The sequence below is a fragment of the Coffea eugenioides genome, chromosome 8 (genome assembly GCF_003713205.1).
Source record: "Coffea eugenioides isolate CCC68of chromosome 8, Ceug_1.0, whole genome shotgun sequence".
NCBI classification, from domain to species: domain Eukaryota; kingdom Viridiplantae; phylum Streptophyta; class Magnoliopsida; order Gentianales; family Rubiaceae; genus Coffea; species Coffea eugenioides.
Genome location: NC_040042.1, coordinates 13807721 through 13821258, shown reverse-complemented (window position 1 = coordinate 13821258; position 13538 = coordinate 13807721). Strand labels below are relative to the sequence as shown.

Genomic DNA, 13538 nt, shown 5'->3' with positions numbered 1-13538 from the left:
GATGAATGAATATGCTCACCATGTCACTCATTGTTAATTTCTCATATCCTAATTAAACTATTTTATTAGTGTTGCATAGAGGAAATAAAAAAAACATATAAGAAAAGAAAAGAAGGGAGACGTCACAATGAGGATTAATATCTGCACATGCACCCTTTTCTCCTCCTTTGTAGTTCTTGCTTTTCATTAACTGTGAGGTGTGTTACCTGGGGTTATAAATGAATTGAATCAAGTTGAATTTTGGCCTAATTGAGCTGAATTTTGATTTAATTTTGTTGAACTCGAGTTCGAGTTCAATTCAAATTCATGTCGAATCTAGCTCAAGTTCGAACTTAAAAAAATATTTTATTTTTTAAAAATGAATAAAATAGTAATTTTTAACAAATAATAAAATATTAGGAATATATATATAATTTCACTATTAAAATAAAAATAACACACACACACATATATATATAATCGAGTTAATTCGTGAGTTAAAGATCTGAATATCTTTGAACTTGAATTTGACTTGATTAGCTCGAAGTTGACTCAAGTTCGATATTGATCGAATTGACTTTTGACTCGATCTGCTCGCGAGCGGTTCGATTGCTGTGCAACTCTAGTCTTAACCTTCAGTGAAGTATCTTCCAAATACCCAAATCCAATACCTGTGTTGAACCGTGCCAAGCACTAATGGTGGCAATATTTGGTGTCGATTTGTTATTCCTTTGATACCAATTTTGTGACAAAAAATTGGCGAACCAAACGCAAATGTTTCTTTGAAGAATGGCTTTCGTTGAACACTATCTTCGTCTGGCATGTATTTGATTCGAGACTTTGTGAGGAGCGGGTCACAATGGCAGGCATGTTTGATTCTAGTTGGTCAGAATGGATCGAATTTGAGACGAAATCAGGTTTCGCACTTTGCACAATTGAAAAAAAAAATTTCTCACACCGCTCTTTACAACTCTTCCAAAAACAAAAACAAAAAAATTCTTGAGGTTTTGTACTAAGGAAAGCAAGAGGAGAACCAACTCCCTTTAGTGGAGCTGGCCTTTAGTGTGGGGTGGGAGGTCAAGGGTTCAACCCTTGCTCCCATCAAAAAGTTGTCACTTAATATGGCCTTACTCAAGATCCATGTGGGTGCTGTGCACCCGTATGGTCCGATGGTGGTTTAGTCCTCATCGGTTCCCCGTGACCCTGTTGGGTCCCTCCCCTAGTATAGGCTAGATTAGGCTTAGAAGTAGGTGTAGATGTAGATGATTAGGAGTAGGTGTAGATGTAGATGATGACAAGTGACAAAAATTGGATTTTCTAGGATCACGACCTCACGAATTGAATTCTGTCCAGTTTAAACCGATTAGTGTAAATTTCATAATTTTTTATGCAAGTAAACTTCAAACACGTGAAAAGAGTGTGTAATTTCATGTTGGAATTCAAGAGGCAGCTGAATTAATGTGCTTTGTCCTCTCTAATATAAATTGGATTTGGTAGGGCAAACACAAGAATTAAAGACGTAAGGGGCAAAATTTAGAGATGTATAATATTTGGGAGGGCAGAGTTCTTCGTTTGGAAGAAAAATGAGTGGGTCAAAATCCAATTTTGTTAAAGTGATAACATACTATTTACCACTGGCAACTACTGAAGACAAGTCAAAATCTTCGTGGACAATTGAGTTGATTTTAAGTCAAATAAATAGCATTTGGACTGTAATATTGAATCACTTTGTTGGCTTCTAAATCGCCTGAGTCAGATTAGTCTTCACTGTTAGATAAAGCAATGTTACAGATTAATAGAGGTGTCAAAATTAGTGATTTGGGCGGGTTTGAGTTGGTTAAAATGAGTAATGGATATAAGCGAGTCAATCTATTTATACCCATTTAATTAGATGGGTATAAATGAGTAAGTCAAAAAATAAATTGGATAACCCAATTACCCATTTATAACTCATTTATTTTAACGTTTTGTAAACTCATTTAAATTCATTTTTGCAAACTAAATTATCAATTTATATCACCCTTTGCACCCATAATTAGCTTTAAATATGTACTTATAATGTTCAATAAGTCTAATTACCATTTTTTCTATTCATATTCTATGTCGCAAAATTACATACTATTTAATAATTGAATAATAAGAATATAAAAATTTGAACTAAGTACTATAAAAGTTAACATAAAAACTTAATCCAAAAATTTTGAGCCCTTAGAATTTTTGTTTTGTGTGTAAATTTAAAATTTCATTTTGGAAAGGTAGGAAAAGAGGCTAAAATTTTTCATAAATTGGTAATACTAAAAAATGAGCAAGTTAACAAACTAAGAGAAAATAAAATGATAAGATAAAACCAACAAATAATAATAATAATAAATAATAAATAATGAAACAAAAGTATTTAACATCATGACAAAATGAAGAATCTGAAAAAAAAAAAAAAGGGTAGGGGAAGAGAGGACTCTATGAGGAATACAATTTTAAATGTGTTAATTGGATTTGATAGGTTACCCAATAATACTCATTTATTAAATGGATATTATTGGGTAACCCATTTATATCCATATGTAAAAACTTAATATACCCATATGGCCATATCCATATATTCATGGATGAATATGGGTAAATTTAATTAAATGAACTTGTTTGCCGCTTATACCGATTAAATATCTAGCTGATGGCAAAACTACCAACTACCAATGCATAGTAAATAAATGGCCAGTAAATGTTCTACTAGGGACTGTGGAGTTGGGGGGCTTGGACTCAAATTTGGGAGTTTGTTATTTTTCTGTGCTAATGTAAACTTGAATATTCAACATGAAATCCAGAAGAAAGCAGGCATGACAATTTGAATCAAAATCTAAGAGATGCAGCATGGTGGCTTCTACCACAACATAACCACATCTTAGTCTAACTCTGCCTTCCTCCTAAAGCTCGGCAATTTCGCACGTTTGTCCTGTTATTGCACTTTTTTATATTATGTGGTGTCCGTTTATATAATTTTATTGCACTCATAAATTTTATTTGTATACATCATATCACTATATCAAATACACCCGTCTCCATATGTGTACACTTACATTGTACATGAAGTACACCAACTGCACCTAACCGGATCTAAGTCATTAGTACCTACCCCATTCCCCATCTTACTATCTCAGTATTGTATGCATTTTTATAGTGCTACTCGGTCAATTCTAAAATGTATTGCATTTATTCATTCATAACCAAATCGAATATATATATATATATATATATATATATTTTGTCGTAACAATAATATTTTTATAATCTAATCTATCCTAATCTAGAGGGAGGGGGAGTCGACGGAAGTTAAATCACTATCGAAAAAAGCCACCGAGACAGTCACATATAATGACAAATTATCGAAAAAAGCCACCGAGACAGTCACATATAATGACAAATTAACGAAAAGTAAGGTTGAGACAAAGTCGACCCTTAACTTCTCACGCCACCGAGACTTGAGTTCTTGAGTTCTCGGTGGTGAGGGCTGGTGGCTGTAACCATATAGTATATGCTCTTTGAATAAAAGGGATAGAAGCAGCTGACAGCCTGATAGTCTTCGGAATCAGCATTACCAGCATGCATGTAAGGGGGACTTTAAATTTCTTTTCTGTCGAGAAAAATCACACTTTTCGAGAAAGAATATTTATCTGAGAATTTATTCCTTTGACATCAATTTGTGACAATGTTGGCAAGCCAATTTCCCAAAGATAAAAATCCAATCCACTTCGGTATTATTAAAGCTAATCCCTGAATACGTGATTTCATGAATGAAAATGTGTTTCTGAGGAATGGCTTCGGTTGAACTTCAAATGTTTCAGAAGGGTCATTCGATTGAAGAAACTCAGATAGTGCCTCTGGCAATTCAGTGGCTGCTACTTGTTGAAAGATTCTGAAAGGGGATTCTGCCAATTCAGATATCGGGGCAGCTGGCAATTGATCAAATGGGAACGGGACTTCGGGTGGAAGATGCTCAGATGGGGATTCTGACAGTTCTATCAGGAACGGTGGTGGATGAAACTCGTTTATGGATTCTGTCCATTCGGATGGTGCAGATTCCCTCTCCATGCAATGCAATATCTGAAACAAATTTAAAAAAAATATATGTGAATCAGTAATATTCTGTGGATGTTAGATGAAGAACTCAACTGACAACCTGTAGTAAGGAGTTCAGGAATTAAAAAATCTTGTCATCAACTTCCTGGAAAGTGGAAAGTAACAGTGAGTTGTTCAATTTGTTGAATACCTCAGAAATCACACAATGAGTATGACCGACAAAATGGCAGTCTTTGCAGTAATACGTAGGATCATCGAGGTCTCTTAGTTTCTCACAAGCATTGCAAATTTGCAATAGAACTCCTCATCACTATCTTCATCTGGAATGTCTTTGGTCCGAGATTTTATGAGCACGAGTGGATCACAATGGCAATCATGTTTGATTCTAGTCGGTAAGAATGGATAACAGTTGAGATGAATTCCAAATTCGCACTGTACACAATGAAAGTAATTCTTCTCACACATCTCTATGCAAGTCTTGCAGGAAATGAAGGAAAGGTCTTGAGGTTATCGTAGCAAGTAAAATTTGCATTCTTGGCAGGCATAGTAGAAAAAATAATCAATTGTTGCTAAACATGCGCGACACCTTAGATCACGTTGACAATAAAAACTTCGACCGACTGATTGGGTATTTTCAATTAGTTTCAGATGATGTAATGGGTGAAAAGAGTGGGTAATCTCCTGCGGGAGTTCAGTACAAGATTTGTCTAGCAAAATACCACATTGCGGGCAAACAAAGATGAAATTCGAATCCGATATGGATGATCCACATCCAGAGCAATAAAATTTAGATTTCTTTATGTCATCACATTGAATCAGGGGATGACAGTGGGATGAGTGGCTGTGATCATCAGATTCAGAGTTTCTGGTGGTGGGAAGTAAAGTAGCACAATCAAGGTCTAAAGAAAGTTGACACCGTGAACAGTGGAATACTGCAGTACGAGTCCTACAACAGGCATTGCATTTGAATTCTTTTCGAAGAATCACCAAAGGATGCTCCATGTGAAATGCATGTATGATTTCAGGTGGAAGAGCACATGATTCGTGCAACAAATTTTTGCAATGAAGACAAACACATATCTTTTGCATCGGAGAGAAAAGACTATGGCAAAAAGAACAGGGAAGTTTAAAGTCATCATCAACATAGCTGGTGTTAACTTTGTTACAAACAAACAAGGGATGGTGATGGCTGTTTTGGGCTGTTTGAGCTTCATATTTGTTGCTCGGTTTCAGCTGAATGCACGAGAAGCCGAGGGTGAACTTACAATGAGAGCAATGGTAGATATAACTTGAAGTAGTATCAATACCACAAGCATAGCACTGAAGTTTCCAATCATCATCATCAGAAGGTTCTTGTACAGCTGCTACTTCTTGGAGACAAAGAACATGCTGCGGATGAAAGGGATGGCTTAATTCTTGCGGTAATTCGGCACAAGATTTATGGACGAAGAATCCACACTCTTTACAACCATATATTGGAGAAATTTCCCTTCCAGAGATCTTGTGAACTTTTGAAACTGTGTCTACTTTCCTGCACAAGTGACAGGCAGTTGAACTCCATGGACTCTTTTTGTACTGATAATAATCTACACTTTTGTACAGCTTGAGCTGGTGATGGTGGCTAAAATGATTTATCAGTTTTTTTTCAACCATATTTTGTTCAGGATTTTAGGCAATGGTCATCAGGTTGTGTAAGTTTAGGCAAATATATGATGAAATTCTGAGCTCAGAAGGTTGTACTAGTATGCTATCTACATAAAGCAAGGAGTGAGCCCACAGGAATTAGATCAATATGTTGATTGGAAAAGCAGTCAAGTTATACCCTTTATCAAATTGTGTAGATATTTTTGTATATCAAATTGGCTGATGGTCCATATTTATATATCACTTTGTGTGAATTTTTGAGCATGCAAAATAATGACTTTAGATCATAGCAAAGACTAATGTGTACATTGATTGTGCAGATTGCACCTATTACCAATCAAAGTATCCCTTGCTTCTGAGTTTTGCATTCTTATTTCAACCACACTTGGAATCATGGTTCGAAGACCCGGCCGAGACCGAGACGACTCGGCTGATGTGGAACAGTCCAAGCTACGACCGCCACCTCGACCGCGACTTTGAACCATGCTTGGAATGTGATTTTGTTTAGTTTAGCTTCAAGTTGGATATGATGCAGTCCACATTGAAATCATCTTTAAACAAGGGAAACTTGAATGATTCTCCTATTTGAACATCATTCCTGGCAGAATTGCTTCTTCCCTTGTACTTCTATTTCAAAAAAGTGCTTAATATTTTAACGTATAAACTTTTGCATAGTTTCTTTTTAAGTTCTTTTCAATCTTTTCCTTATTTGCAAGCTTCTTACTTGTATTTTTGTTTATCCTCTCTAATTCATTTTTATTTGAAAATTTACCTTGTAAGTAATTGAGGTAGATAGATACAAGTCACTTCCATTCTATACAAGAAATCCTCGGGATTATTTCCAATTTGCAGCATAAATGCTTTCATCTATTTTTCACATAGCACCCTTACCTTTTATTTTGAACAATTTGTACAAAAATGTATGAAAATATTGCAAAATTACCCCAATTGTTCACCCTATTAATATAAGTAGAAGGAATATATGATTTCACTTATTTTCTTGATTGGAAGCTATGTTACTTGGACTCGGCAACCGAATTCTGTCAACATATCTACTCCCGTATGGAATGAAGAGTTAGACATGGATATGACAGGGTAAAGTGAAAGAATCCGAGTAATGTAGACTATGGTCAATTTTTACAGTTGAGAAAGAAAGTTGCATGATTTAGACATGATCATTGTTCATATACGTTCATTATTAGTTTTTTTTTTTTTAAAAAAAAAAATACCAATGTGACGTGAGAATTGTGAAAACTTACCCGGGAGTAGTCCAATTGCTCGAAGGGAAAAAGCTAAATATACGCTTCTCCAATCTAAATTTACACCTTGGACAAGATTTATGGTAATTAGGGTAAGACCCTAATAATAAAAAAAAAAATGACCACAGAAATAATAATGAAAATTAGCAAAGCACCGGAAGAGGAAAAAATTTACCCCTCGTTCAAGATTTACTGTTATTAGGATATGACCCTAATAATGAAAAAATGACCACAAAAATAATAATGAAAATTAACAAAGTACAAGAAAAGGAAAGCAAAATTCACTGGTACATAGAAGAGTACAAAATTTAATCGTACCAAAAAAAAAAGAATACAAAATTTAGGAGAAAACTCCCAAAACCAAAGGAGACAGATACTACGCAAATGTAGAAAGCTAAAATAACGTAGAAAATGTTTCACTGACCCAACTTTTTTTTTCCCTTTTTGGGTGCTTCGCATGCATCCCAATCCTCAATGAAGCAGCAATTTCAGTAAATTATGAAACCAAATTGCAGCTAGAATTTCGAGGATGAAGATCTGCTGCCAAACAATCAGTTCATTCAAATCATGCAAGAGATATTTCTTTTTTCCCACAACGATAACATTTATATAATCTAATTCATTCTATTCTAAAGGGAGGGGAGCATGCAAGAGGTCATTTTTTTTTTCTGATAACAATAACATTTGTATAATTTAATCTATTCTATTCTAGAGAAAGAGAAGCCTAAAAAGGTTGTGTTTCTAGAGGGAGGAGAGCCTAAATAAACTGTATCAAAAGTTAACAGGTATACAGATCTGACTAGAGTAAAGAAGTACTCTAGTACATCTTTTGAATTTTTTTCACTACAGGTGAAATTCAAACCCCTTACATACTGCTAAAAGATAGACTAAATTCCTTTTTAGTGACCATTGAACCAAAATTCAGTAGTTGCAAGAGATCATGCTTTACGGCGACTGGTGTGGAGGATGGGCGTTCCCTCAATTCCACCACTCACAAAAAATCACCACATTGGCTTTGCGGCCAACGTACACAATTTTTTTTTTTTTGCCATTTTTCTCTAGCAAGAAAAGAGTCAGATTTGAAACATGTTCCATCATATATTCTTAGAATTAGATAAAAACAAGTTACTTTGTAACCAGCAGCAAAACTACCAATTAATGCATAGTTCTTAGCCAATAAATGATATTCTAGGGACTTCAACTTCGGAAGGATTTGGGCTTTTGTGAAACGATGGCGTTTATAGAGAACAATGTCGTTAATTGATGCACGTGCAATCATAGCCGTTCATTGTATTATTCATTAAAAAAAAAAAAATTAAAAGATGCAAAACCATTCAGGCCGCAGCATAAAATAACTATGCTCCACAATAATTAAAAAGGGCTACTCCATTCATCAGGGAAAGGTCAAAAGGTAACCCAAGCCACAAACCACAAAGATACAAACCCAACACCCTGGGTAAGAAGATACAAACCCAATCCCCCAGGAAAGGGGCTTCTTCAGAGAGAGATGAGAGAGGTCTTGAGAAAGAAGCAAGCATCTTCTTGCCTACAGCTAAGTTACATTTCCAATCTCCATGATCAGCTCTTATGGTATCTAATGATATATCATCTCAACAAAATATAACAACTTTTCCAAGATGAATCATATCATTTGTGTGCTATATGAAGTATGGAGAAAATCTAGCTAGATAAATCAGCAAAACCTCAAAGTAGCTTCTAGTTCCTTCTCATCAGCACAATTATATCCCAGTTGGTAAGCCCGAGCTGAAACGCAACACATTTATGTCAGCAACAATTAGTATTGGACATTTTACGGATGAGAAAATACAATCATAAGGAAAAAAAAAAAAAAAAGAATCGCACCAAATCGCCCAGACCCCCAAAATGGCTCTGCTTCATCTGTCACACCACCTTGTTGCAGTTCCTATAAATTAAGCAGAAAAAACAAAAAGAAAAGTAAAATAAGCATCACCTGGGAAGATAATAAACTAGAAATCCATCTACCAGAGACACCATCTTAGCAACTGAGGGAGACAATCTACAGCTACCAAAATGATCTACATGTGCCAATATCAATTATTCAAAACAACTACAACAAAAAAACTACTACTATGTGTCTTTGTGAAACATTACAATGCCCCAGTGATGCAATATCCGAAACTGGGGGGGTGGGGGGGTCTACCCCCAGTTTGACTTTGTCACAACCTTTTTCTTACCACTTTACACCCTTGTTACTAGTTAGACAAATTGCCGCCCCACCCCCAAACCAACCCCACCCCACCCAAAACAAAAAAACAACAAAAAAATTACTTGGCATTTTGAATTCACAGACTACTTAACTGCATGACCTTCTCAAACAGTGGGTACTCAAAGCAGAAAATGAGATACAAACACTCAATTGAGGGCTATTTTTAGTAGGCCTCCGGAATAATGTTTCACCTAATTCAGTCATGTTTCTTTTCTTTTATAAGCTAGGAAGGAGAAGAGGGGACGGGACCTGGGGAGGAAAGGACTTGGCTTACTTAGCCTAGCCAATGGCATTCTTGTTGCAACGATTAACTTGTAGAAGAAAAACTTAAAGGTAAATCATTGATCATTTGGTTTAGATGTTAGCGTGACATCTTTTTTAAGTCATGCATTTGAGGAAAGTGAAGCAAATAACTGCAAGCAGTAAAAGTTAGAAAATAAAACTAAAAACGAAACAAAAGGAAAATTGCTTACAGCATCTGGTTCCATTTCAGATGGAGAGAGTAATCTGTCAAAACATCGGCCAGAAATGGTACAAACAAGAAGCTCATTTGCAGGATCAGCAACAACTTCTTTGCAAGTATCGTCACACACTGCATAATCGCATAAAAATCTTAAAGAACTAATTGGCTCCCTGATTATTCCAAATCCAAGAATCACATAAGTAGAACTCTTTAATAGATTTGCCAACTTACCATGTACATTTCCAGTCTTCTCACAAACAAAAACATCTCCAATTTGATAATAGGTACATGTTTCCCCAGAGCAAGCATGATTTACAACCACCTTATCAGTCAGGCCTCTACTACTCTTCCATGTAGAAACTTGATCAGTGACAGTCTTGTCAATAATTATCTGATCATCAAGCACCTATAGATCAAACACCATATAGTAGTTGAAATTATTGCGTCTGTTTAGAAACAACTCAAGCAGCCCAAATTGAAAATCAAGTACCAAGGATATCATTTAGTCAAGATCATACCATGCTGAACAAAGCCCCCTCTCAAAAACAAAGTCATGTAAGCAAAAATATTCAATGCCGTTTAGAGGAGAACCACATAGAAGTAGATTTGTCTGGAAGAAAAGCTAGACCAAATAGGCGAAACTATAATACTAGGAACAATGTCTAAGATTCTCTAGATTAACAAGGTATTCAAGGAAGAAAGTTTGTCTTTGCATAAATGCAAAGCTCAATTTTTTTCCGTCTTTCAATATTTTTCTCCTCTATTTTCAGTTGAAAAAATAAATGTAGTCCAATATAGAAGATTCTCTTCAGTCATAAAAATAAATGTACTCCAATATAGAATATTCTCTTTTATATTTTAATTTTTTAAATTGTAGGATACGGGCAACAGGATCATTAGCTTAAGACTTCTAAGGTATTGCAGATACCATCATGCTGAAATATATTAGAAATGCATCTATCCAGCAAAAGGGTAAATCCTTCTAGAGAAACAACCATAGCTTCAACTTCTTAACAATAAAATTCTTATTCAAATAAGAAAATAAACAAACAAAAAGAAAGAACACACGGAGAGACGTAGCGTACAAATTTGTTCATCAAATCAGTTCAACTATCTCCTGTCCAAGCCAACGATTCAAGGAGAGTAATCCCTTTATACCTGAGAAGGAAGAGGTGCTTGGCTTCTTTTCGCTGCCTGCATTTGTATGTAATACTCTTTAAATTCAGATGGGCAGTTCCTAACTAACTCTACCATGTCCTCTTCATCTCTCTGGAAAAACACAAAAAAAAAAAATAGATAAAATAAAAGTTCACATTTAAGATGCTTTTGTTCATCTAATCATTTATAGTTTTGTAAAGAAGTGTAACAATGCCTATCATGTTATGCATCCTGCAGCTACAAATAAATGCTATTGCAAACACACTATCAAAGTACTTTAAGCGAACTATCACCTATAGCAAATTCTTCAGTATAACTATTCCTTTTAAAGCAATGACCTAACATTTTAGACCAAACAGCAAATAGCCTCCCACTAACCAATATAATGAGGTAGCCTTGACAAGCTCATATAGAACAACAGAAAATTTGATTTTGTGTCAGAACACACCTGAATGTAAAGCTTTTTCCAGGCAAATTCTCGCAACTTCTTGGGTGGCAAAAGACCCCACCGCATCCAATACCTACAAAAATCCATGTACAATCAATCAAGCATTAACTTCTCTTGCAAACAGATATACATGTGAATAAAATTATAGCTAGTCCTGACTATTATAAGCTCATATCAAACTCATAAACACACATAGAAATAAGGCTGTTAAATCTCAACCAAACAGAAAGAATCTGCAGAAGTTTAGCCAAACCAACCAATAATCACACTCCACATACAGAATGGAAGTACTCACAGGCGGCGCCACAAGGACTCATCAGAAGCAGCAAGATTGAGGAATCTACACACCAAAGAACATGCAACAAGATCCTGCATCCAATTGCCACAAAAAAAATAACTTCCTTATTGAGCAAGGAAAAGAAATATAAGATAGAACAGGTGCACATACTACAAGTACCTCGGAGGAGAGAAACTTAAGAATGTGACGGAACAACTCAGGAGGAACTTTACTCAAATCCCCTGTCTCCACCCTCCAAGGCACCGGTCTGCTCTCACTACTACTTCCACTATTATTGACATCTGTAGCAGTTCCAATCTTCTTAGAACGCAACGATGCAGCTACCAATTCATTTGCTGACAAAAATTGGCATGATGACAATATCATGGACTGTCCCTCATTATGATTATCAACTTCCTCTATTCTCCTTTTCTTTACTTCTCTTTCTTCTCCCTCCTTTTCGTCATCCTCACAACTAATACCACCCTCCTCAATGAGCATTTTGTTTACTTGCTTCTCCTCCTCCTCCTCATTCTCCTCCTCCTCCTTCCTCATCTCCACCTCTTCACTAATGTCATCCTCCTCAATTAGCTTTCTTATCGCATCACTCTCCTCTTCTACCTCATCACTATAGTCATCCTCCACAACCAGCATTCTCTTTACAACTCCATCATCATCCTCTTCCTCAAGCTTCTCTTCCCTCTTTTCATCCTCCTGAAAATAGATCAATGAGTCAACCATGACGAATACCCATGTAACCTCACACTTAACACGCACAAGGATGCATGTCTTGTTATTAGAAGTCCAAAATCATAGACTTTAACCGCATAAATTTTCACTTTAATCACACAAATCTTCACTCAGTCGAAAAAAATATAACATTTACTCTTCAAAGTTAACAGTAGCAAGAGAAAATCGATCAAAAACATGATGCATATCATATTGCTTCACTAAGCTACTATAAAGACTAAAAAGTCTATTGCTTTACGTGACACAACGAAATAACACCGAAATTAACAATTATGACACAAGCTTCAACTTCTCTTTTTTTTTTTTTTCTATAACTTCAAGAACATATACTAACCTTTTTTTTTCCTGCAGGCAAATGATAAAAATGCAATTTTGTTAAACTTTTTATTGTTCTAAAATCTAATATTGAAAAAATTGATTTTTCCAACAAAAAAAAAAGAAGTAAAAAAAATTTGCAAATAAGCTTCACTATTTTCAGACATTGTAGCCGCTGCAGAGGGCAAAACCTCAAAATTCATTTTGAAAGTGAAATTTTTTTTAAAAAAATTGTCAAATAAAAGGAAGCAGGCTCGCCAAACAAAATTCCCGAATCAGAAAATTGCAATCCTTTAGCAATAATCTTATCCGATCGATAGGAAAATTAAGCTGACATATTCTCCATCCGTACCTTCAATACAGCAAAAATACCAAACAAGCCCTAATTAACTAATTCTATAATTATCTTAAAATTCGAAAATAACATCACTTTCATAAACTTAAGAAATTTCACACCAATATAAGCATAAATTTAACTACCTGATCGGAGAATTCGGAGAGGACTTCCGATTCGAGGAAGCGAGCAAGGCTTTCATCTTCGTCGTCTAAAGGAGCCATGCACGTAATATAAATTTGATTAAAAAACGAATAAAATATTTGTGATGTAGATACTTATACGGGAAAATGATCGGAGAATTGTCCCCGGCGACCGGAGATCAGCATCGGAAAATCCGGGCCTTCGGATGGAAAATTTTTAGGAAAAAGAAGGAAAGAGAAGATAGACAGGAGATGCGAGATTGTAGGCCACGTGTTTGGCGGGTCGCGTGAGATTGCATTCGGGTCGGATAAAAGATCCGAAATTGTGGGGTCCCTTAAGGTTCTTTTCCTTTTTGTGGGGTCCGGTCGGTCCGGAGATATTTTTCCCCATTTATTTTCCAGAATAATAGGAGGAAAAATACCAATGGTGATATTGATAATTACTT

General features: G+C 35.6%; 1 protein-coding gene across 1 annotated transcript; it reads right to left on the bottom strand.

The window, feature by feature from the left end:
• Positions 1-8300: 8300 nt before the first annotated feature.
• Positions 8301-13324, bottom strand: LOC113779635 (F-box protein SKIP31). Its single transcript, XM_027325294.1, has 9 exons — positions 13096-13324; positions 11731-12264; positions 11569-11642; positions 11274-11346; positions 10826-10936; positions 9899-10073; positions 9678-9796; positions 8820-8880; positions 8301-8720 (listed from the first exon to the last, which is right to left on the bottom strand). The coding sequence occupies exons 1-9, from the start codon at positions 13171-13173 to the stop codon at positions 8650-8652; spliced, it is 1296 nt and encodes a 431-aa protein (XP_027181095.1). The 5' UTR covers positions 13174-13324; the 3' UTR covers positions 8301-8649.
• Positions 13325-13538: the final 214 nt, after the last annotated feature.